The sequence below is a fragment of the Parasteatoda tepidariorum genome, chromosome 6, assembly GCF_043381705.1.
Source record: "Parasteatoda tepidariorum isolate YZ-2023 chromosome 6, CAS_Ptep_4.0, whole genome shotgun sequence".
Classification (NCBI taxonomy): Eukaryota; Metazoa; Arthropoda; class Arachnida; order Araneae; family Theridiidae; genus Parasteatoda; species Parasteatoda tepidariorum.
Window position 1 is genome coordinate 24,334,969 of NC_092209.1, and position 26,935 is coordinate 24,361,903.

The 26,935-nt window shown below is 30.9% G+C and overlaps 1 protein-coding gene across 2 annotated transcripts in view; it reads left to right on the forward strand.

Moving 5' to 3' along the window:
• The window catches only part of LOC107447930 (Cyclic nucleotide-gated ion channel subunit B), a 109,135-nt gene that overhangs the window by 20,174 nt on the left and 62,026 nt on the right, over window positions 1–26,935 (forward strand). The window contains exons 1-2 of one of the 2 annotated variants that reach the window (XM_071182098.1): window positions 4,878–5,008; window positions 24,409–24,643. In XM_071182098.1, the coding sequence (XP_071038199.1) occupies window positions 24,412–24,643 (232 nt within the window). In that variant the 5' untranslated portion in view covers window positions 4,878–5,008; window positions 24,409–24,411. Of the gene's footprint in view, window positions 1–4,877; window positions 5,009–24,408; window positions 24,644–26,935 lie in introns of those variants that run through there. The other variant, XM_071182097.1, reaches the window with a different exon arrangement.

Sequence of the window (26,935 nt, forward strand, 5' to 3'; positions counted from 1 at the left end):
ATACCTGCCAACTTTTAATCCTTTCCATTATAATTTTTCCCAGTGGTATTAAAATGGAATTAAAACTTCAATTTTAAGCAAGCAAATACGTTGTATTTGAGAAAACTCAAGTTGACAACCATGATAGTAAGGCATATTTATATATGTGCTTAATTTTTGTAAGAATAGTGGTGATCAAAATCATTTAAAAATTAAGTTTATAAAGGAAAAAATAGTATATATTTACTACCACTTTAAATATGAAAACAAAATCTTCCAGAAAATCCGGAACAGTTAGCAGGTATGGGGTTAATTTTTATATTAATTGCATATACTACTTATTAAAATCAGTGTTGAAACCTTTCTGATATAGAAGGCAATGTCTGAGTTCAAGAGTTTAGTCATCACATTTCGTTGTTATTGGACTTTCAAGCCTAACCACTTCACGGTCTTGTGTTTGTGGAAGACTTGGAGTTTCTACTAGTGATCATTTATTACAATGACCGTCATTATCATGTGAATAGAATTTCCTCCTCGGACTTGTTAAATTTCACATAAGATGTTATGAAAAGTCGTTGCTTCAATGAGCATGACTTTCAACTGTAAATGAAAATGAATATCACCTAAATACCTATCCTTATTCCCGAGATCAGGCGTTCCTAATTTTTCTCGGTTATGGAATCCTAAATGATGCAGCATCTCTCCACGATATTCCCGGACTTAATAAACAAACTTATATAAGGACAATTGTGAACGTATTAACCAATAAAAGCCTACTCTTTTAAAAAAAAATATTTAATAAAAGACGGAAAAAGTGTTCTTATCATTATTTCTTATCATCATTTCTTATCATAAATAATCTTTAACTAGATGATAGGTCAGATAGTTGAATTCACAGCCTTGGATCTGAATCTAGTCCAGTTATTAATTTCTTTTTGGTGTAAAGCTGATGGGGAATGAAATGAGCTTAATTGTGGCTTTCATTGAACTGAAAATTAAAAGAAACTGCTATAAACACTGGAAATAGATATTAAGAAAACATTTTTTTATTAACAACCGACTGGTTTTAGCCGGTTTAAGCAAGTTGCAACGTATAATCACTTCCTAGTAAAATCGGGGGCATAATTTTTGCACTTAAACTCTGTAGAAACAAGTTAAGCTGAGTAATATGAGGGGTAGAACACTCAGCCAGACAACCGAGGCTCGAATCCCAGAGATGGCCGGTCAAATGAAACATGAATCAAAGTTCAGATACATCATTCGAGGTTTCACAGTGCTGACAAAAAAATTTCCAAACTGATTGAGGGATCATAATTTACAGTCATCTTGCCCATGAAAGGTTTTCGTGTTTTTCTGCTTCATTAAACGCAAATATGTGTTGGTACCTCTTAAAAAGTCTTCTAGAAAGGCAAATTTGTACAAATGTTTTATTTATGAGTTTTCTTGTCTGCTGGGGAGATAAAAGTACATTATTTGGCAAAAGTAAACAGAAAACATTAATATAGCAGGATTGGCCTTTAAAGACCTGTCACAAAATAAAATCGCAACAAATCACTTTTTATTTAAATCTACTTTACTAAAACTAGTATTTTGATAACTAATATTTGGCTTCTCATAACCTTACTTACAAAAACATTCTAAATTTCATTAACCTATAAACTAATTATTATTATCATTATTACTTTTTCAAACAAGTAAAAGTGATGTTTTAAATAAAATTTCTCAAAAAATATAGGGAAAATTTCAGTAATGAGGTAGTGTATGCAAAAAATAATTAAATTATTTTCTCTCTTTCAAGGAAAAAGATTCATAATCACTTACGTTCTATTCCAAAAAGAGAACTGTTCAATCGTTTTTATTTAATTAGATTTCTAAAAAATCCATGTCCTTCCAAACGGCCAAAAAAAGGGAGCGTCTTTTTTTATTGCGTCTAAGTTTCCAAAACCAATAATTTATTACCATTATTTTGAGAGAAAGATAAGGTAAAGGAGGAAAAGATTCAGTCAGTAGAGATCAAATGTAAGAAAAAATTAAAATTCTTGCTACCTCTGCCAAGTCATCTTATCCAATTATTTACGAAAGTAAATTATAGCTTTTTTTACCTTTGAATAAGAAGTGGAAATCTTCACCTTCGACATAATTTGTTGAGGCAACTTATTTTATGATTGAAAAATACACTAATCAATCTGTGTATTATTTCTCTACCTTACAAATTCACGTTATTTTTTAATATAGATACATTTTCAGTTGCACATTTTTGTTTTTAAAATAATTAATTTCAGTTTGAAATACACTGCTCAAAACAATTAAAGGATATTGAGGTTGTGAGTTGATCTTGCACCTGGAGAATTGTTTGATTGATTGATACATTATCGACGGAGGTAGTACGCTACATGAGATAAATATGAAAATTGTTTGTCAGAAAAAAATGCATTTTAAAACGCATTTGGGTGCAAAAGGAAAAGAAACACAATTTGGGCATTTGAGAAAAACAAATAAAAAAAGTGTTTCCTGAAAAGAAAATTATTTTTATAAGGGGGTAGGGCTTCCCCGGACGGCCAGCAACGTTGAACACCTTTGAAGCATCGAGTCAATGAGGTTATTAATGAGGGGCAGGGTATTCTGTCCCACTCCCCCAGAAGAGCTCTTTCTAGTTCTTGGTGGGGAAGACGACTAGTTCGTCTGCCTAGAAAGTCCCAAACATGCTCAATCGGGTTCAAGTCCGGAGAGCACACTGGCCAATCCATTCATATAATTCCTTCCTCCGAAAGATAATCATTCACCTAGTTAGCAACGATGTGGCCTGCAATTGCTGTCCATTAGCATAAAATCATCTCCAATTGCTGCCGCGTAAGGGACTACAATAGGTCTCAGTATCTTAATCCTCTTATTGGCTGCCGATCAGAGCTCCATATCGAATTATATAGAGATTGCTGCACCCATCAATGGAGATGCCAGCATAGATCATCACTCCCCCCCCCTCCAAATCTTACACTTCGTGAGCGAATTCAGGATTGTTTCTAGTGCCATATACCCTCCAGATGAAAATACGCCTATTATCAGGTTGAACAGAAAAACGGGGCTCGTCAAAGAAAATAATATTGAGGCTTTCAATTGTCCTTCAGTTCAAATGATCTGATGGCTACTACCTGCTGGCGCGACGGTAATTTGCTGTTTAAGTGACATACACCATTGGTTGGCGAGCATACGGAGCTACAGCGTGAAGGCGGTTTCAGACAGTTTTATCGAAACTGTGGTGCAAATAGCTATACTAAGCTGTTGTTGAAGAAGAGTGGCATTCATATTTCGGTGCCTCTGAGCCGTTAGCGTTAAATAACGGTCTTCATTGGGTGTCGCTGCACGTCTACGCCCTTACCCTGATCTTTGACCTGTATTTCCAGTCTCCACAAAACGGTTAGAGATCCTCGAAATCGCACTTTGTGAAACTCCAGTAGCTTCTGCTACTTCGGCTTGTGTTTGGCCCGAACCGGCCGATAACTCTCCGTGCTTCTGATTCGATTAAATAACTTCGTTGAGAAATCGCACTCATCGAAACAACGCGCTTACTGAATGTTGATCATTCTTTTCCGCTTTGTCTTACATTAAGATGAAAGCCAAATCAAATTCGCTGCCTCTAATGCGTCGTCTTCGTCAAACTCAAAATTTGCGTTCATAAACACTATCTATGAATTCTCATGCACTTAAGCATTCTGATGCGGTTTTAGTTTATTTAAGTGTACTATAAATAAAAACCATTTTAAATTGAAATTATAAATCAAGAAATAAATAAGAAGTATACATTTTACTAATACTTTAAATTTAAAAATAAAATTGTACTCAAAATGTGTATAAGTTGGAACATAGTATGTGCAGTTAGAAATACAAATGTTTCGAATGCAAACGTTATATTAACGTTAACCACAATTTGAATATATAATTCCACGTCAGTTACAATCGGTGATCGAATGACGTCTTGCATGACGTTCTCGGTCAACAATGTGTTAAAACATAGCTGCATACCTGGCAACTTTTAACCCCTTCCATTATGATTTTTCCCAGTGGTATTAAAATGGAATAAAAATTTCAATTTTAAGCAAAATAAAACGTTGCATTTGAAAAAGATTAAACTGCTTACCAAGATAGCAACACATATTAATATATATGCTTAATTTTTTTAAGAATAGTGGTGACGAAAATCATTCAAAAATTTAATTTATAAAAGAAAAAATAGTATATATTTACTACCACTTTAAATATAAAAATAAAATTTTATGCCAAATGCGTAAAAGTTGGCAGGTATGTAGCTGCCATTCTGCACCGCCGCTGAGAAATAATTTTCTCAATGTTAGCAACATTAGCTTTTTGGCGTATTAAATCTTAAAGTTTAAAAAAAACGAATTTAACTACCACAACGAGTCAATTATTCAAAACAATATGCAAATAAGATCTTTTTTTTTATTGTTAATTAAGCTTATCAGCTTATCTAAATAAGTTAGTTCTTCGATAATTGAATTCTTCCAAACTGTTCCCAATTGTCTTACGACCACAGTGCAAAATCTCTTCCAACGACCATTCAAGTTGACAGGTATGATTAAAGACTTATTTTCTCTCCTTCCGAGTTGAGTATTTCTTTTAAATTTAAATACCGTTTTTGATTTCTAAAAAAAAAAAAGGTCAAAACAGGATATTTTATTCTTAAAACATTCTAATATATATATACCCACATCCTCACAATAACGACATTCAAACACCCGGTTGAAAAAATCCAGCAACAAGTCGTATGACGCAATATCGCGTGGACAGTTACTATTTAGAAATCGATTGCGAAGATACGTTGCTAAGGTAACGGCTCACACCGGGGGAGGTCTAACAGGTTGGCAAAACTCCGTTATGTTGCACGCGGTAGCTCAATTGACCATTATCATTCAACATTTGATCCCACCCACTTTGTCAACCCACTTTTATCTGGAACATCCAGGAACACAGAATACCCACATATCTGTTTCCTATTCCGGTTCGAACATAAAAGGTGAGCATTTAATCTATTCACAATGTCTCTATGCAAACAAGGTAAAATGCAGGTAATTAATCAATAGTCAAACACAGAGAATTATTGTCTTTTTGTTGACTTTAAGCTTTATGTGGTGCTTACATTAATGGGGAAGCATTAGGAAATAAAATTTTGATTTCCTTCTTTTGATTAAGGAGATATATTTTATGAAAGAAAAGAAAAGTGTACAAAATGACATTTAATGGAACTTAGCATTTTCTAAATCTGTTCTTAATTTTCAGAAGTCAATAAAATAAAATACCTAAGTGATAACGCTTTCATAATAGAACTTGATCTTACCTACTTCGAGCGTGGGGACTTAAAATCTGAAATTGACTCTTATACAAAAGCAACAATTTTTTTAAAAAAAAAAGAATATTATTTTTTGTTTTAATTTATTTTTTGTCCGAAAGCACAAGTTTATGAAGAACATTTATGTTTATAAATATTTTTTTTTGCACTTGTCTAGCTTGAAAATAATACTTAAAACAGTAAGCATATAACCTTAGAGCAGTGTTTCCCAAACTTATGACTTTTGTGTACCCTATCTAAATTTTTCGTAACGCTGAGTACCACTAATAAAAGAAATGAATGAATTTTCGACAATAAAAAAATTGCATAAAAGTTAAAAATCACAACTGGCTGTTGACACCACTAATTATTAACTGTTAACTCTGCAAAAAAATATCCAATAGAAAAATACGTAATCATAAATTTTCATGGCTAGCTTTGTTTTTAAACAAAAAAAATTTAAATTTTCATTTGTTGCAAAATATTTCGCATAACAACGCGTACCCCCGCTAAATTGTTTCCGTACCACACTTTGGGAATCACTGCCTTAGAGTATAGCATCAAAAACAGAAATGTATTATCGGTTTCTTCCTACCACGCCCTGTATCAGAGAAATTGGGACTGTTAAAGTTGCATTCTAAATTTGATCTTTTATTTATTTATTTTTTTGAAACATGATTGAGAGTTTGAAACATGTTCAACTTAGCCCAGGCCTGAAAGCGAGACGGAAAAGAGAAAAAACTGGTAGGAGAACTATTTTAATATTAGATAATATTCGGGAAGAGTTAATCTACTCTTAGCATTAAACAAGTCACTGAAATTATTATTTTCTTGGCGAAGAAGCAATTCAATATAAAAATTGTATCCGTTAAAAACAATTGGTAGTTATAAATTTTTATTATTCCCGAAAAAAATTTCAAAAATGAAATTTATTTGTTACCAGTTTTTACTCTTTTCCGTCTTTATATATATGGGCTTTCAGCCCTGGTCTATATATTACCAGGTTGCAGTAACCGTCCCCCCGGGAGAGGCCTTCGTGCAACTCCTGGTACAATCCCATAGACTTGCATCAATTATCAAAGAACTTAAAGAACTCTTAAAAAACCGAGATGTATTTCAACTGCTGCAAACAATTATGAGGGAGACTACTCCGGAATAATTTCACTTTAGGACTTAAACTGAACTCTTCTCTGACTTTAAATATGCATCTCTATAAATTACAATTTAATAATCTTGAATGCTTCACACTAGATTACGCCACTAAGGCTTCGCAAAATTTGTAATTTCTTCCTGATTCTGATTACCGATTTTGTATATTCTTTGCTATCATCAACTCTGATTCCTGGCTCTGTAAATATTTATGCTTTCATCAATTTGTCTCCCGATTTTATATATACTTACGCTATCATCAACATTAAACACTCAATTTCAAATTTCTACTGATCATCAATGTAAATATCACAGATTAAGTTTGTATATCATGTTTTCATATCTAATCATGGCTATTTTCAATTTTCTTTGCAATTCATGTAAACCTTCGATCTAGTTGTACTTTCTAGTCATGGCAATATTATTATGTAACCATACTATCATATAACTCAAAATGACTATATACACTGTATTATTTTCATGATGGATGGGTTAGAGGCCGCTGCGCGGCCTAGGTACCCAATTTATTTTAAATAAAGTAAGTCTATATATTACATTCTTAACTCTCCGATCCAAGATAACTGTATGAACCGCAGTCAGGGCTGAAAGCCTATATGTATCAAGACGGAAAAGGGTGAAAACTGGTACGAACGACATTTCATTCTAGCGTTTTTCTAGAGAAAAATAAAGTTTATGCAACTTTACAGAATTTTTTACAATTATAGAATATATTTAAAACTGCTTTATTGTATTTAGTACATAGTGATATCAAGATGCCAACTTTCTCCGATTTGCAAAAAAATATTTTCTTGCTGTAATAAAATTTAAGTTATTTTTAGTTTAGTATATTTAATTTTAATTGATTCCTCCGCCAAGCATACCTCCACATTAACTGAGAATGAATTTTTCAAGTGGTAACAGAGATGCCAACTGCTCCGGACACGCCAAAATAATTAAAAAAGCGGTAAATAACTATTAAGTAATTTTTGCAAATATTTGAATATTTTTGCTTGCTTTTTAAGAGGTATAACATGACATAACTACTATAAAGAGGAGAATTATGTAAGCCTATGAATTATTTAGAAGTAGTGGTGGATAAAAATCTACCAAATTGAATTTATTAAACCAAGAATCACAATTGATAAACTACCACTTTAAAATATATATTTGTTGTCCGGAGCAAGTTGGCATCTCTGGGTAATCAAAGTAATTCTTTCGCAGTTTATTTGTGGGCAGAGTTATATTTGTTTGATTAATTTAATTCGCCATTACTTTGTTCAAAATAAAACAATTTAGTTATACTTTGAACTAACATTGATTATATATATGATTAAACTAACAATAATTATAGTAAAAGCAAAGTAAGTCTGTCAAATTAGCAACGACTACATTTAAGTTACCGTTTTTTATTTAATTACATCCTGATTCTGATTTTGTACGAATGCTTTTCTGAATCACCCGTCTCCAAGGGGTTAATATACTTCTTTCTTGTTAAGTGAGTCACGTGCTTAATCACTACTGTTAATTACTTAGTTTTTACTTGTCTTTTGCTCTTAATATTTGAACCTTTTCAGAACGGGCGAGTTATACCACTTTAAAATATTTATTTGCTGTCCGGAGCAAGTTGGCATCTCTGCTATTATTATAATTTAAAAAGTTCAGATGAGTAACGAGTTTTACTATCACTTTAAATATAAAAATAAAATCTTCCACGCAAAACGAAAGAGTTGACAGCTATGATCATATGAAATGTAACTTCACTGCAGTCATCTCATGGTGACTCATATATGCATTCTCAGAGTGTTGATAATCAGATAAAACTGGTATCCAAGCTATTTTTATAGCAGTTTATTTGAGGGGCGTGGTAATAATGTAATAATAGTTTATTTATATCACCGAGACTTAGTTCAAATTAAAAATTATACTGTTACCCTTTTAACAAATATAGATTGGATGTATTAAATTTAAATTGAAAGCAAAAATAAGGTTGTCAAATTTCCCATGCCCAAACTTAATCTACAGCTTTTTATTTTTTTCAATCCTGTTTCTGATTCCATACGTATATATTTATGACTCCCGTCCCGAAAAGGTTAAACTGCAGGCGTAATTATCCTTGTTCTACAAGTTTCAATATTTAATTCGCTACCAATTTATGAAAACTGTTGCAGAAAGCATCCCTGTTGCTAACTATTTTAAAAAAAGAATCGATTTATTGCTCCAGAAAACTAGCAATAATTTAAATGGTTTTACTACCAGTTTTTACCTCGAACCACCAATTACTACCTCGAACCACCAATATCTGTAGTTTTACCAACTCCTACTATAACTGAAAGCCTTCACACGGCTTTTTGTAGGTAGTCCGATCAGACCACTATTTTATGAATATAATTGATTTGTTTTATTTACTTGTCAACCACTACAGATTCAATTCTCAAATATATATGATAAATTTCTCTCAAGTACTCTTAAAATCTGCACCAATGAAGCCCGGCTATACCGGTGGGAGGCGAGAGAGTGCACAGGGAGTCTTCCCCCTTTTGTAAATGTGCAAATATTCTTTCTTTATCTTTATCTTCAATTTGTTCCCTTTATTATGTATCAACTTGCGACTTATTTTTATGTATGACTCAGACTTGATTTTATCAATTATTGTTCATTCTGAGATTTAACTTAATGTTAACGCAGCACCTCCCTTCCCTTCCACCACATATTATCCAATTTAGATGAAAGAGCAGATATCCATACATGGATAGGTACTCTGAAAAAAAATTGATTAGTTAGTTAGTTAGTACTCTTAAAATAGAATTTGGGTTCCAGCGCACAAGTGGTTCGCTTTTTAAATAATCTGCGCAGACAACTTATAAGAAACCGTGTGGAGGCTTCTGATGTAGGAGCATGGCTGAAAGGCCTGATATAGCAAGACGGAAAAGATGAAAAACTGGTACGAAAGACATTTTATTATAGCATTATTTCCGAGAAAAATAAAATATCTGTAACTACCAAGATTTCTTCAAGATTTTAACATATATATAAATCTGCTTCGTTTCCAAGATTAAATAGATAATGTTGGATAGTTTAAAAAAAGAATAAGTAAACTCCTCCCGAAAGTTAGCAATTACTGAAATGGTTTTACTACCAGCCTTTCCGTCTCGCTTTCACCCCTGTGTAGGAGGTGGTGATTTAACCTTAACGCACCTAATCTCAGTTCGAATATAAATTAATGGTCTTGAAAAATTGGAAATAAAAGAAAAATTAGAGTAATATTTTTCAGAATTAATTAAATTTATGTGAATAAGACTTAATTTCTTTTTTACGTATTAAATATGATTATAAATAACGTTATAATTCGCTAAACAGCAGTAAATAAATATTCACCTAACACTTTCAAAATTTCAGAGCTCACTATTAAAAATAAATTATATTTCGATAACTTTTATCCCATTTTTTTCCTTAACTGTATTAAATGCGGTTTTTATTTCATTCGGTTAATACATACTTTCGGTTAATACATACATTCAATTTTTTTAACATATTAGTTAAGTAAGTTTATAATTTATATACGTTTAAATAGGAAAATATAATTATTTATCAAGTATTGAACTTTATTAAAAACAATTCATTCGGTTAATAGTTACTTTAGAGACTATATTCAATTTTTTTATTATATTGGTTAAGTAAGTTTGTAATTTATATACGTTAAAATAAGAAAATATAATTATTTATCAACTATTGAACTTTATTAAAAACAATTCATTCGGTTAATAATTACTTTAGGGACTACATTAATTTTTTTTAATATATTGGTTAAGTAAGTTTATAATTTATATACGTTAAAATAGGAAAATATAATTATTTATCAAGTATTGTACTTTATTAAAAACAATATACAAATCACAATCTATTGGGAGAATCCAATAAAGCTAAAAAAAACTTGTTTTCCATATCATTTCTGTATTAAATTGTAGTATAATAACTTGTGCTATTTTTTCCATTATATTATATATACAAGGGCTAATATTATACTTTTAGGGTCGAAGCTTTAACTTTTAAAGTAGCTATTATCTAATAATATTTGTTAGAAATAATTTCGATGATTTTAAAAATCACAACCTTTTAATTTCCCTCTGTCGCAATGAAGATTTTGTGAAGTTTTAATTAAAATAATTAATGTGTGTTTTAAAACATTTTATATTTATTTTTTTATATTCAATACAATAAATGACCTTTTTTTATTTTATTAGGTAAATACAAAGTAAGATTATAAAACTGAAATTGTGCCTTTAAAATGAAAAAATAATAATTCTAACTAAATAACTTAAGAAAAATAAGCTAGTGACATTCTAATTTGGGTATTATATACTTCCTTATGAATTATGATCGACAAATTAACATAACATAAATTTAATTTAGTGTTTCTTACAATAAGTAATAATGAAAGTTATATTCCAAAAATGAAAATATTTTCTTCGCATTCTTTTCATTGTATTGTTTTCATTGTATTTTTATATGTTTGTATTGCAATGTCATGTATCTTAAAAAAAAGATATTTTATCAACGGACATTTTTTTTCTTTTTTTAATTTTCCCACCATTTTAATTTAGGATATTTTTATAGTGAATCTATTGCATGGTGTTGAGAAAGTATTTTGTCATTATTAGAAGCTAATTATTGTAACTAGTTCTGAATGATATGCTTCTTATTTAAATATAATTTGAATAATGACCGTTGATTATCAAGCTCCGCACAAATTTTAGATTATTAAAAGCTAACTATTATAAGTAGCTCTGAATGATATGCTTCTTATTTAAATATATTTCAAATGATGACCGTTGATTATCAACCTCCGCACAAATTTTAAATTACTAAAAGCCAATTATTATAAGTAGCTCTAAATGATATGTTTCTTATTTAAATATATTTCAAATGATGACCTTGGATTATTAGGCTCCGCACAAATTTATTGTAAAAGCACTTGAAGAAATAGAACTGTAAATGAGAAAAAGTAAATCTCAAACTAAGCGCGTAAGCTGTATTAACACGTTTTGTCCCGAATTTATGTATGGAAACGATACAAAAAGTGGTTTTATGGAGAAAGTGGATTAATATATTATCGAAATTAATTGGTTTTTCCTCTGTTATGGCATTCAAAAAGTCTTTGATAGATCAAAAAGTACTTGTTCCTTATAATTCCAGATCTAATCAGAAATAACTAGGTAAATCATTGTGGTATCTGAGAATGTTTTAATTCACCCAAATAAATGAAAATGCTGAAAAAAGTTTACCACCACAATGAATGTCTTTGAAAAAAGGAACCGTCCTAAATATATGACGCTGGGCGTTAACCGGTTAACCTGTTCGAGACGGGCAAGTCATACATGCATTCTCGGGGTGGCGACAATCAGGGTAAAAAATAAATAAAACTGGTAGGTAAAATGTGTCTATAGCAGTTTATTTGGGGGAGGAGTAATAACAGTTTGATTTACTTAATCTATCACTACTTAATTCAAAATAAAAATTCTATAGTTACACTTTGAACTAATATTAATAAGATAAGTTAAAATTAAAGTGAAAGCAAAATGAAGACTTTAATTTTAAAAAATAAGCCATGTCTCATACCTGCCACCTCTTCCGGATTTTCCCGAAGATTTTATTTTCATATTTAAAGTGGTAGTAAATATATACTATTTTTTCTTTTATAAACTAAATTTTAAAATGATTTTGATCACCACTATTCTTACAAAAATTAAACACATATATTAGTATGCGTTACTATCATGATTGTCAACTTAAGTTTTCTCAAATACAACGTATTTGTTTGCTTAAAATTGAAGTTTTAATTCCATTTTAATACCACTGGGAAAAATGATAATGGGAGGGATTAAAAGTTGGCAGGTATGACTAAACTTAAGCTACTACTTTTCATTTTTATTCCTTCCTGATTCTGGTTCCATACGAATACATTTATAACTCGCCCGTTCTGAAAAGGTTCAAATATTAAGAGCCAAAGACAAGTAAAAACTAAGTAATTAACAGTAGTGATTAAGCACGTGACTCACTTATCAAGAAAGAAGTATATTAACCCCATGGAGACGGGTGATTCAGAAAAGCATTCGTACAAAATCAGATTCAGGATGTAATTAAATAAAAAACGGTAACTTAAATGTAGTCGTCGCTAATTTGACAGACTTTGCTTTTACTATAATTATTGTTAGTTTAATCATATATATAATCAATGTTAATTCAAAGTATAACTAAATAGTNAGGTTTTTAATGTGTGATTCTTGGTTTAATAAATTCAATTTAGTAGATTTTTATCCACCACTATTTCTAAGTAATTCATAGGCTTATATAATTCAACACTTTATAGTACTTATGCCTTGCCACCATACCTCTTAAAAAGCAAGCAAAAACAGTCAAATATTTTAAAATTTACTTTATAATTATTTACCGTTTTTTTAATTATTTTGGCGTGTCCGGAGCAGTTGACATCTTTGAAAGTGGTGAATTATCTAAGCCTGCGAATTTTTTATAAATAGTGGTGGATAAAAATCTACTAAATTGACTTTATTAAACCAAGAATCACAATTAATGAACTACCACTTGAAAATATTTATTCCCTGTCCGGAGCAAGTTGGCATCTCTGATTACCAGTTTTAGCTTTTTAACCTGGTTGATACGATTTTATTCTGGCATGTATTTGCGACATCCGACGCGAAAGGGTTAAACTAGAATATCGGGTTTAAATACAGTATTGCCATGTGAGACAAAAAATGCAATATTTTATTAAACGAGACTTAGCAACTTTGTATAGCATTTTTTTTTAAAGTTTTTTATTGAAAGTGAATGCGAAGAATGTTTTTGTTTTAAATATGAATAATTTAAAATGTAAGTCATAGTGATAATTACAATTGAATAATAAAAGAGATGATAAATAAATAAAGCTGAATGTAGTATCTACCACATTTTACATTTTTAGTCACCTGTGACTTTAAATATATTATCAGCATTAAATAGTAATAATCTTCTCACACGCAGGCAAATAAATTGATACTCTTGGGAAAAATTACTATACGAAAAAGTGGTCGTGCATATTTGTTTATACCAAGTGGATATTTCTTTTTGATACCTACCACTCAAAGTTTAAAAATGTGATGTGATATACTTCAGATCCATTTATATTTTTATTATATTATGGTAGAGAGAACTTCCTTGCTTCAGGGATGCCGCAGACGACTATTAATGTAAAAAATGGTAAAAACTGAATTCACTTTTATTTATTTATTATCTCTTTAATTACTCAGTCGTAACCACTACTACGACTTACATTTCAAATTACTCATAATTAAAAGAAAATCATATTCGCATTTATTTTCAATAGCGAACTGGAAAAAAAATGCTACTAAAAGTTGCTAATTTTGATTCATTTTAACAAAATTTTGAATTTATTATGCAGCTACTTTTGCATTTTTTGCGGCCCGTTGTAACCTCGTTCTTGCTACAAAATAAATTCTAGCAACGTGCTATCACTTTGTTTTCTTTGTTTGAAAAAATTTCATGTACTTTTAAAAGGACGCTAGACATAAGTACGTTAATTAAAAAATTTGCTTATCTAATAAACTGCCTAATATATAGTACCAGTTTTTTATTTAAATATAAAAATTTAATATTATAAATTAGATTATCCATTATATTCTTCTTTATAATTAAATTTAAATTAGAAAAGCTCACGACCCGTGAGTATGTGTGTCAAGATCAGAGATGCCAACTTGCTCCGGACAGCAAATATATATTTTAAAGTGGTAGTTTATCAATTGTAATTCGTGGTTTAATAAATTCAATTTAGTAGATTTTTATTCACCACTATTTCTAAATAATTCGTAGGCTTATATAATTCACCACTTTATGGTACTTAAGTCATGCTATATCTATTAAACAGCAAGCAGATATAGCCAAATATTTGCAAAATTTACTTTGTAGTTAATTACCGCTTTATTAATTATTTTGGCGTGTCCGGAGCAGTTGGCATCTCTGCAAGATGTTAACTAGTTATAGTGGTTTCAGTGGAAAGGAAAATGTATATCACAGGTATATGCTTTTTTCTATAAAATAAATAGGGGAACAATAAATAAGAAATTAATCTGAAACTTTGCCTGCGTCTTAACTTTTTACCTGCCGGACTCCTTGTGGTGCATTGATAACAGGTTTTCGTATAAATTAAATAAACATTGTCTACTATCAATACAATACTTCGATCCGATATCGTTATCTCAAATGAAACAAGCGATAAACAACTGTTGCAGATAAGCAATAATAGAAAGAACAAACGCAGAATGTCAATTGATGTCAGATTTTGTAGATTTCAGTTGCTTAGTTCGAGTACTGAAAAATAAAATACTAGAATACTTCGTGAATATATATGTTTCATATTTTCTTCTAGTATATAATTACACTACTTTCTAAGTGCAGAGATGCCAACTGCTCCAGACACACCCCAATAATTCAAAAAACGGTAAATAACTAAGTAATTTTGCAATACTGGAGTGGTGAATTATATAAGCCTACGAATTATTTAGAAATAGTGGTGGATAAAAATCTACTCAATTGAATTTATTAAACTAAGAATTACAATTGATAAACTACCACTTTAAAATATATATTTGCTGTAGGGAGCAAGCTGGCATCTCTGTAAGTGCTGTTATATGTATTCGTTCATGCGTCAAACGCATGTCCGTAGAGATAGGTAAGAAACGTCCGTAAACCTAGTGATGTATTCATTCATGCGTCAAATTGGCGGGATCCATATTGAAATCAGGGGAAAAATGTCTTCGCCCGCGATTTTCACGTGACCCGTAGTGGGGGACGGAACAGATACGCTCAAATCGCGGGAGCCGTACGCGGAGGGTTAACTAGTTTTCAGGAGGAGTAACACTATTCTCTTTTTCCAACTATTCACCAATATATACTTTTTCTCAGGAAAAAAAAAGCAGTTTTATATACAGTAAAACCTGTCTATAACGATACTGTAGGGACCTAAATAAAATATTGTTATAGGCAGGTTATCGTTATAGACAGGTTTGAAATTTAAAAGTATACGTTTAAAACTAATGATAAATTAAATTTCTCTTATAGGCTCCAAATGAAATTTTTTCTTAGAATTATGAAACAGCACACAAGAAAAATTTACTTACAATTTTATGAATCAAAACAGAAATTATTTAGAAAAATAATCGGTTAGTTTTGTTTGCATATTTTTGGAAGCAATTGCCATTTCCATGCACTTAGATTTCAGTCCATCTAATGAATTCAAATGAACATCAGTTACATTTGGTAATGTAGCAACAAAATCTTGCAAAGTGTTAATTAGCAATATAGCATTCTCGGGTGAAATTTGAGTCCTGTTTTGAGAACAGTCAGCTGCTTTTTCCTCATCACTTTGATCACCCGGGATAACTTCTGTTAAAATCTCTTCATCACTTGCACCACTGAAAACCAACACATCATTATCTAAATTTAAAAATTCATCTGCGTTAAATAGAAATGATGTATTAGATGATCTTTGGAAATCACTGACAATCGAATTTAAGCCTGCCACACATTTTTCTTCTTTATCAGTGATTTCAGTAAGCTCAATTTCTGCGTTTCCGTTGCTTTTATCCTCAAAGAAAGAAGCTTTCTTCCAACAATTTTGGATGGTGGATTGTGTCAATGATTTCCACCCTCCGGAAATCCAATCACGTGCATTTTTTACATCAACTGCATAAGGATTTGGGAGTTTATTATCCAGATTATAAACAACGTTCTGAACTAATCTTTTTCGATAGTATCCTTTGAAAAATTTTATTATTCCCAAATCTAATGGCTGTAGAATCGACGTGCAATTTGGGGGAAAATAAAACAATTTCATATTTTTCAAACTTGGAGGATTGTTGTGAGGAGTGCAGTTGTCAACTAAGAGAGCTATTTTTTCCCCCTTCTTTTCATCTCCTTATCCGCATCAAGCAGCCAGTTGTTAAATATTTCTTCTGTAATCCAGGCTCTTTTGTTTGCCTTGTAGTCAACTGGTAAACTTTTCACATTTGTTACATTTGCAAAAATCATTTCAAAAAAAACATTTTGTTATCTCACATTTAGGCTCGATGGGGAGTCGTTTTCCAACGGTAGAAAAATCGGAATAGAACTATTAACTATCAAAAGAGGAAAAATTAACGTTGTAGACATGTTTAACTGAAAAGTGGTTATCGCTATAAACAGGTTTAAAATACATTGAGTAAATAGGAATTTCACCGGGACCTCAAGGAAATATCGCTATAGACAGGTTTATCGTTATAGACAGTATCGTTATACACAGGTTTCACTATATGCTATAATTGTGAAAAAATTCTCGGTTGTTACAGAAATTTAATTTTCTCGAAAAAAATGTTAGAATGAAGCGTCGTTCGTACCAGTTTTTGCTCCTTTCCGTCTTGTTATAGATTTGCGCAGGGTTCTATTAAGAAACACGCTGTTATGTTCAAAAAATAAATAATAATATAAACGAAATAATTTTAATTTTTTTAAAATCGCACAATATTTGATAATTTAAACCCCTTATGATAACGATGAAATGGGAAAGAAGGCAATAGCATCCTCATATCTAGGGAAAAAACTTTATAAATAAAAATTAGATAATTAGAAAATATGATATACTTAAAAATATTTGGATGGTATTTTGATCTGGGCCCTTAAATGCAAACTTTTTCCAATCGACATAAATATTTTGTGTATAAAACATAAAAATTAAATGATAGTGTATGAAATTTAAGGGAATAAAAAAAATTTACACATTAAATTAAAGAATTTTTTTTGTCAAAAATAAAGAAAATCTTCTAGAATTACAATTCTATCTCAGGGATACCGCAGAAGGAAAATAATTCTTGTTAAAAAAATTTTATTAATACTGATTTAACTTAGCACAGTTTTTCGCTAAAATTTACATTTTTTCATTTTAAAATTTTCATTCGGTGATCATGACTGTGTTTCAATTTTATGTTTCGTTTTACTTTCCTTTATAACTATTCTAAAATATATTTTAGAAACCATAATTAACTTGGATGAGACTGGTAAAAACTACTTTTTAATTTATTATACAGTTCATATTTTTATGAAGTATTTATATTCATTTAAAAATTATAATTATCAATTTTGAAATTAATGCGAATCATTTTCACAAATGAAAATGCAAATTAAAATACTGTTATTCAAGAATTTAAGAATAATTAATTAATGTAATTAATTTTAATAATTAAATTGCCGATTTTACTAAAACTTTTCTTTTCTTTTTAATAGTTTTTATTAAATCATAATCGGATCTGTCATGGGAAAACGTTATAAGCGAAATTTTGACCACTTTCCAACTAGCCAGAGCACTCAAATCTCTTTCTGTAACACTATGCCTCGTGGCAAAGAAGGTTTCATTGGTATCATTATAGCTACAGGAATATTTCTATCACCAAATATAATAGTTTGTTAGTTCAAATTTTCGATCACCTGCCGAATAACTTAGGTACTTTAATTTCAACTGCAGCTTTGTGTCTGAGAATAATATAAGTTTTGATCTTTTTCTGACCAACGCAAGCAGAATTTGTCTCTATTATCTAATCTGAAATTTATTCTTACTGAATATTTTGATCACTTTTTGACTAGCTAGTGAGTTTAAATTTTAAATTTGTTCTATGTTGGATTACAATACAAGCATCAATTGTTTTCTGAACAGCTCTTAGCAGATTTTTTTTAGCTATTTCAACGTCTAAGAGAACTTAATACCCATCAAAATTTCGATCCTCTTCCAACAAGCTATCGTACTCAAAATCCTAATTGGTGCCCGATGTTAATGCAATTTAATGTTGTTTTTTTAATAATGCAAATAAAATTAATGGCAACATTATCACAAGTTTATTTATCGAAATTTAAATTAGAACTCAAAGAAACATAACAAAACAACATAAAACTGAAATGAAAATTTTAAAAACTACTTTTTTAAAATGTTTCAAATTAGAATTTTTTTTAAATTTTTGTCTGAGTTAAATGGGTATCACGTGTTAACTAACATAGAGCGTCTAACATAACATCATTTAAAGTAAAAAATAAAAATAAATAAAAAATAAAAAACTTTTATCACCGTCAAAAAATCCGTCTTTTCCGAACGCTGCAAAATTTTAACAGAAATTGATTATTCAAAACAGAAAATTAAAAGATCTTGCTTGCTTCCACTATTTTAATTCAATTTGTTAACTGTAACGTCAAAGTAGCTAATTAAAAAAGTCCATCCATTTAATTTACAATCAGAATATTAAAAAGGATAAAAGGTAACAAGACTAGCGTTTTGGCGTATTTGTTTTGTAACAAAGTTACAAAACAAATATGAAAATAAGGTCTATATGTTGACTAATTCTGATTATAGATTTCTTAATAATTTTTTTTTAGAAAATTCTTCTTATCTTAGTAGTTTTTTTTTACTACCACTTTGTGAAATCTTTTTTAACAACTGAACAAGTTGGGCGGTATGCACTCATAGAGAGTGGCCGTAATTATCCCTATTCTACAAATTTTGTAATTTAATTCGCTACCAATTTATTAAAACTTCTGTAGAAAGCGGAGCAGTTGGCATCCCTGGATTAAACCTGTTCTATTCTCATTTTTTACATTAAAGCGATGCAAAAAGTAGCTTTTTGAAAAAGCGCTGCGATATATGCGTTGTAACTAATTTAAATATGTTCTGTTATTTAAGTTATTTCTAATTCTAGTCACAGGTACCTAAATCGTATATAAATATTAGTGGGGGAGGATCTCTTAATCCTCATGGGCCTCGCTGTTATAGTCTTAATACAATATATCTTTTTATACTATAGTCCTACCACAAAATATGTTTTATAATGAAGAATCTGCGTTCTTTAACCATTTCGTGCCGACTGTCACAAATACGTGCCAGCTTAAAACCGTATCAATCAGGGTAAAGAGATAAAACTGGTAATCAAAGTAGTTCTTTAGTAGTTTATTTGTGGGCGGAGTTATAATTGTTTAATTTATTTAATTCGCCATTACTTTGTTCAAAATAAAACTATTTAGTTATACTTTGAACTAACATTGATTATATATATGATTAAACTAACAATAATTAAATTAAAAGCAAAGTAAGTCTGTAAAATTAGCAACTACGACCATATTTAAGTTGCCGTTTTTTATTTAATTACATCCTGATTCTGATTTTTGTTCGAAAGCTTTTCTGAATCACCCGTTAGCAAGGGCCCCTTGCCCTGTCAAATGACCGTACTTTATGATTCGTGATTGATTGTATGAAATGTGGATGTTAGGAAGGAAATAAACTAAAAAACTACATCATAATGGAACAAAATTGTATATTGCTAATTTTTATGTTTTACAAACACAAAGAATAAGAATTTTTAATTCATTACTCAACGAATTTTTACATATACGGGGTGTTTCCATTGTACATTTTCCGCAAACATATTTCTTCTAATTACTATTATTTCTACTATTCTTATAATTATAAGAATATATTATAATTATAATTATTCTTATAGTTAATATTATTTCTTCTAAGAACTTGTGCTGTCTTTATTGTTTCGACATTTTTCTGGGTAAAAACTGACATTTAGTTAGAAATTATGTAAAGCTATCAAAATAAAATATAAGCTACTTACCAAAAAATTTAGTTTTTGTCACTTTTTTCTACACAAAAATGCCAATCTAAAATTTTAGGTACTTTCTCGAAACTTGAATTCACAGTTATTCTAATTGAACTAACTACGCAACTGTCTTTGCCGAAATGTGAAACTAATCGAATGCAATATATGCTGAATACGCATTACATCGTAATTTCTGTTCCGATAACCATACAAAGCAATAAATTGTCCTCCCGGTCAAATGATAGGTTGTGGTAGAAATAGGTATACGACAAGTATTATTCGAAACAAACAAAATACGAAAAATAATAATAGAATATTAATTATATATAGTTGTTAGAAAAAATCAAGAAGTCAAATGTGCAAAAACGATAAGATGATAAGTGCATTTTCGATGCAAAAGTTCTTAAACGGTCATTTGACAGGTATTTAGTATTAATTGGTCTCCATGTGTTACAGTGCAAACAGCAGGACTTGTCTGGTCAAATGTCAGTAGTTGTTTTTTTTTTTTTCAATTGTATAAAGAGCCTCGAATGGAAAGATTAAATATCTGTAACTGATAACATTTAGATCCTTTTTACTGAATTGTGAGTTTTTTTCTCTGCAATGGAAGTTACTACAGAGTTGCCAATTGCTCCGCACACGCCATAATAATTTTAATAACGGTAGACAACTGCAAACTAAAATTTTTTAATATTTGCCTAATTTTACTTACTTTTTAAATAGTGTTGTTAAACAAGAGAGTAACAAAGTGGCGAATAATATAATACTTCGAATTATTTTAGAAACAGTGGTAGATAAAAATCTAATAAATTGAACTTATTTAACCAAGAATTGCACATTAATAAACTACAACCCGAAAATGTTTAATTGCCGACAGGAGTTAATACTACATAATTTTCAAACACCAGATAAATTTTTTGCTTTCTTCCCAAGGCTTAAAAGCCCTGAGATTAATTAATTTTCTGAATCCTCCCTGAGCTCACAATTGGTTCTCATTTTGATAAATATATAAAAGATAATTTTTTAAAAAAAGTTGGTAATTTGGCTTAAAGAGAGAGGGAATGATATTTTATATGCATGAATCTTAGTGGAGTTTGAATTTTTGTTGAAATGCGATTTTTTTAAGGTTTTATTAACACGTTCACGCCGGCGCGGGCCACCGGTGGTCCGTGCTAGATTGTCTCATCGGCCGGAGCGTACCACCGGTGGCGCACCTGTGTAAAAACTGGTAACAAAAAAATTTCATTTTTTAGTCTTTTTCCGGGAATAATAAAAATCCATAACTACCAATTGTTTTTAAGGGATGCAATTTTTATATTGAACTGCTTCTTCGCAGTGAAAATTTTCCTTACAGTGAATTGCTATTGTTGAGAATAGATTAACGCCTCCCGAATATTATCTAATATTGAAATAGTTCTTCTACCAGTATTTTCTATTTTCCTTCCCGCTTTCAGGCCTGGTTGTGAACGTGTTTAAAAAAACTTTCAGTTAAAAAATATAATAAATAAGTTCTCTAGCAAATGCAAGGTTAACCTGAAATGTTGAAATACACAGCAGATAGTTTCTTTTGATGTAGTCCGTTGTACTGATGTTCCGTAATGTTGGGTTTACAAATACTAATACTCCGTAGCCTTACAGTTTTGAACTCAATCCAGAGGACAAGGGAACTCCTGGATCAAGTATTTGGAGAAATAAGCCTTCGTGGAGGATTTTTTTTTGATGGAACTAACCCGCATTCCTGTTCCTGAAAACCACGAAAACTTTTCACAGTCAGTCTGACAGCAAGGGAAGTCCATTATCCGCCTACCTCTGAGGATATTTTATGTTAGCACCGTGGTCTGTACGAGCCGGGTGAGGAATTCGTAACGACCTCGTTCTCTGGTATTCGCACCCGTTTGTGCTGTACATATATTTGACTATATGCGTAGCTATGTCTTTATCATATCTCTTTGAGTCGTATCAGATCCAATAAATCAGTGAGAACACACCAGGACTTGTACTGTGTTATCAAAACAATTCTAAGTCTAAGAATATAGAATTTTTACATTAGGATGAAAGCTAAAAAAAGAAATCTGTAACTACTTTATTAGAATGTTAACATCCCTTGTTCTATTTTTCTAAGGACTATACGAACCCTTTTAACACGTTGAATGCCATGGGGGTGACCGGTGACCGTCACTGAGTTTTGTTCGTAGCTCCACGGGGGTCACCGGTGACCGGCGAAGCCAAGATTATTAGAAACACATAATTCCAGTAAATTTTCAATTTTTTTATGTTATTATCGTTACTAAAATGGTTTGAAGAAATTAATGCAATATAGAACACACAAAAATAGTTTTATTTCTATACACAGAGATGACAACTTGCTCCGGACAGCGAATAAATATTTTCAAGTGGTAGTTTATTGTGATTCTTGGTTTAATAAATTCAATTCAGTAGATTTTTATCCACCATTATTTCTAAACAATCCGTTGGCGTATACAATTCACCACTTTTTCATTTGTGACACGTTAAACTTTGTAATGCACTGGCAAAATCTGGCTAATATTTGCAAATTTAGTTTGTAGTCATTCATCGTTTGGCCAGACGGGCAAGTAATTCACCATTACTTTGTTCAAAATAAAGCTATTTAGTTACACTTTGAACTAACATTGATTATATATATGATTAAACTAACAATAGATAAAGTAAAATCAAAGTAAGTCTGTCAAATTAGCAACGACTACATTTAAGATACCGTTTTTTATTTAATTACATCCTGATTCTGATTTTGTACGAATGCTTTCCTGAATCACCCGTCCCCAAGGGGTTAAATATGAAGCTGGGCTTTAACCAGCTAAAATGATTCCGGTAATTCAATAGCTCTAAAAAAATCCATTCATATTTATGAACTGATCGTCTTGCGGCGTTGACTTTCTTCATTTTTTACCTCCAAATTCATTTTTTGCATATAATCCTTTGTAGATTAACATACTTGCAGTTTCCCCGAGGTACTTTCTACTTAGCAACGAGATTCATCTTTCTATTCATGCATTGTTAATTGCATAACTAATTCTAATTACATAGCTATGTTTTAAAGTCAGGAAATCAAGGATATGTGATTTACAGATCTGGATAGTGTGGAAACATTGTATTAGCAGTTGGCAGTAAGTTGCTGCAAATATTTAAGTTCTATCCTTAATGACGGTTGGAAGATTGGGAGGGGGCGTTGTGCAGAGTCCGAATGATTTCTACATTTTTACCACCATCTGCTATTCGATCTAGATCGTGGTGGTAAAGTTTAAATATGTGCTGGTAGTGCTTAAGAACCATCATTAACCCCTTGTCATACGAAGATGTCTGGGAGATATCATTTGTTTCTTATGTCAAAACAATAATTGACGTGTCTCAGACGTCTTCAACGCAGAGGTGCCAACCTGCTCCGGACAACAAATAAATACTTTAAAGTAATAATTTATCAATTGTGATTCTTGTTTTAATAAATTCAATTTAGTAGATTTTTATCCACCACTATTTCTAAGTAATTCGTAGGCTTGTATAATTCACGACTTTGCAGTAGCCTTTTAATGCTATACCTTTTAAAAAGAAAGCAAAAATAGTCAAATATTCGCTGAATTTAGTTTTTAGATTTTTTTAAAATTATCTTGGCGTGTCCGGAGCAGTTGGCATCTCGGTCAATATTCCGTTGCGAGATGTTGTTTGCAGTGCAATCAAAGATCATCTCTATATCAAGAAATGATACGTCAAGGGGTTAAGCGATACAGTGTTATGAACGGTGTATATCTGGTTATAAAATCTAGTGGAATATTGCCACACCAAGATATTCATTTACCTGTAAACTAGACTGAAAGCTATACGAAAGGAATTGAAATGAGATAATGAGTATGCCCGGTCATAGTCTGAAAAGAAAAATAGCCCTTGGTCATAAACATTCATATCTTCTTTGAACGAGGGGACATTTTTATTTCATTTTCCAAGAGAAGATGCAACTCTGAATCAGCTCAGGATGGATCCTAACTCAGGTTTATGAAACGTTAACAACTCAGCCAAACCAAGCTAACTTACCATCGTGTCCATTAACGACCTCTGTAAATCATTCATTATTTTGCGCTGCTATAGACAGTAATCGCTGATATAAAATTCCGAGGTCAGACTTCTGAATATTCTAAGAGTAACAAATAGTTTCATGCATATATATATTTATTTTTTGCCTAAATTTTGCTGCTTTTAAATAATGAGTGTTCTTATTTTTAGGATATGCCTGGTTTGCAAGAGAATCGATCACCATTGATAGACGCTTTCATCGATGAAACAACTGAAGTCGTTTCAAGAAGTCGCTTTGTCTCTAATGATACTTCGGACGACTCAACAACGTCACTCGAACAACGGGAATTCAATCATCCTCACGTGCCTAGCAACAACAGTTCAGAAGGAAGTGTGAAGTCCTGCTTCATCAATCGTGGATTTGAAAGCGACGAAAGTGCTGAAGGTAGGTAAAAAATTATTTAATTATATTTTGACAGTTAAAAAGAAGCAATGTCTAGAATGCAAATTAAAACTATGTTTAAATGTCCAAGGTTGCTGTGAAAATATAAAAGGGAATATAAAACATCCAAACAAAGCAATAATGCTGTTAAAAAATTATCTATAAATATATAATTTGAAAATCAAGCAATTGTTAACTCCGCTTCTACTTTCCGTCAAAACAACTCAACTAATTCGTATCAATCAATACTCGATCAAGGCTGTTGTTCTGAAAAACTTGGTAACTTAGTCAAATATTTTGAAATATTAAATCCACCTCAACTCACATCAGCTTATCTTGATGCCCCGGAATCTTGCTTTATTCATATGAATTCTAATTACTTCGTTCCCCGTCAGCTCTTTATAGCTCTTGGAAATGCGTTTTACCTTGATTTACCCACTCGGCGACTGTGATTTTTCTTGTTCTGTTTTTCATCCTTTTCTTTCCCGGATATTGTGATTTTTCTAGTTTTGTTTCTCACTCTTATTTTTACATTTTCTCTAGGCAATATAACGTTTTATATTTTAAATCACTTTCTTTTTCTCAATAAACACTGGCAAGTCTTGAAATGGGAGTCTGTTTTTGAGAGCTTGAAAGATGTCTACCATCATTCTTAATTTGCATATTTTTGAAGTGAGTGAAGTTTTTAATAAAGTAATTGGTTATTTTATTTTAGATGAATCAAAAGTCTCATTTGGATATCTAATATTTTGTATTCAAAATGAGTTAAGATGAAATCAAAATGAAGTAATGGTCAGTTTTTAGATCACTAGTTTCATGTACGTGACTACAATCAGACATATTGTAAGGACGAATAAATTTTGTCTCAAAGACTAGTAGCTTACAACTTAAAATCATTTATTCACAAAGCTATAGATACACATGACAGTTACATAAAACAATATTAGTAAAGACGCAACATTTAAAGAAAACTACTATCCATATTTTTTACTCTCTACTCCTCTTCTCTTCAGAAAAATAAAAGAAACCTAAAAGGAGGTTTTCTGCGCCATCTAGTGGCCAGTTTCTTAGAATATGATAAAAGCAGTCAACCTTGCTGATTCGAATCTCGGTTTCGCGATATCTCATACGAAAATAACTTCTCGTAAAAATTTTTATTCTCTTGTTATTAAAGAAAACTTTAAATTCTTTTTTTTTTCTTTCACCTGATAACTCGATTTTTTTCCTCATATCAATCGAAAATATTATTTAAAAATAATAATAATATTTTTTAAAAAAAAGGGTGGATTGCTTTGAAGTTTATGATTGAATGTTTGCTGTTTGGGATTAATACTTTAGCCCTTGTTATAGCGCATATAGGCTACCTAGTGCAACTCCAAAAAAAAGTCAGAAGAAATTAAATTTCGATTGTCTTCATGGTAGACAATGCACTGGCAAAATCTGGNTAAACATTATTGGTCTTTCAATTTTTAAAAAGTTTCCAACCTTTAATGTTGAAAATGATGCCTTCAATTGTACTGATGAAAAGTTATTACAAACTTCATAAAAGTTAAATGTTTAAAAGTCATGAAAAAAATCTAGCATAATAAGAGCAAATAAACGTTTAAGAACTTTTATTTATTATATTATTATTATTATTATTTGAAAGATTTAAAACGCTTTTATAAGGATTTATGTTGTTGTTTATCCTCTTAATTTGGCATATGTTTGTTTGTTCTTAGTTTGGCGTCTATTACTAATTTAAATTTTTTAAAAAGTAAGTTCAGGCACACCTACGGTAAGCCACGAAGTTTCAATTGCTGAAAAATATTGTCAAAATATCAAAATGCAGACAAATTGCTGGTGGAGAACTTCTCCATTGCGTAAACCTAAGTTATCTTCTTCTAAGTTATTTTCATTTTGATGTTTTAAATATTTCTTCTCAGTATTTTAACTTTCATGATTTTTTCTAGGTTTGCTTTCACTCACTTTTTAAATTTTTTCAATTTCGAATTAGTCACGAAGGTGACAGAGAGTTTCCAGGAATGAAATTTAAAGTTATAAAGAATTTTTAGAGCGTTTTTGACGATGTTCCACTTCTGGAAAATTGGCAAGAGCTTTTTTACTGACAGTGATTAAAACTACTTCAGCTGATTGCGTTTTTCAGCCAGTTCATATCTTCGGTCGGAGCAAAATAGCATACCTTCCAATTCTTCCGGATTTTCCGCAAGATTTTATTTTCATATTTAAAGTGGTAGCAACACTCAGTTTATTCTAATTAACTTTTTTGAATTATAATGATAATTACAAATGAGT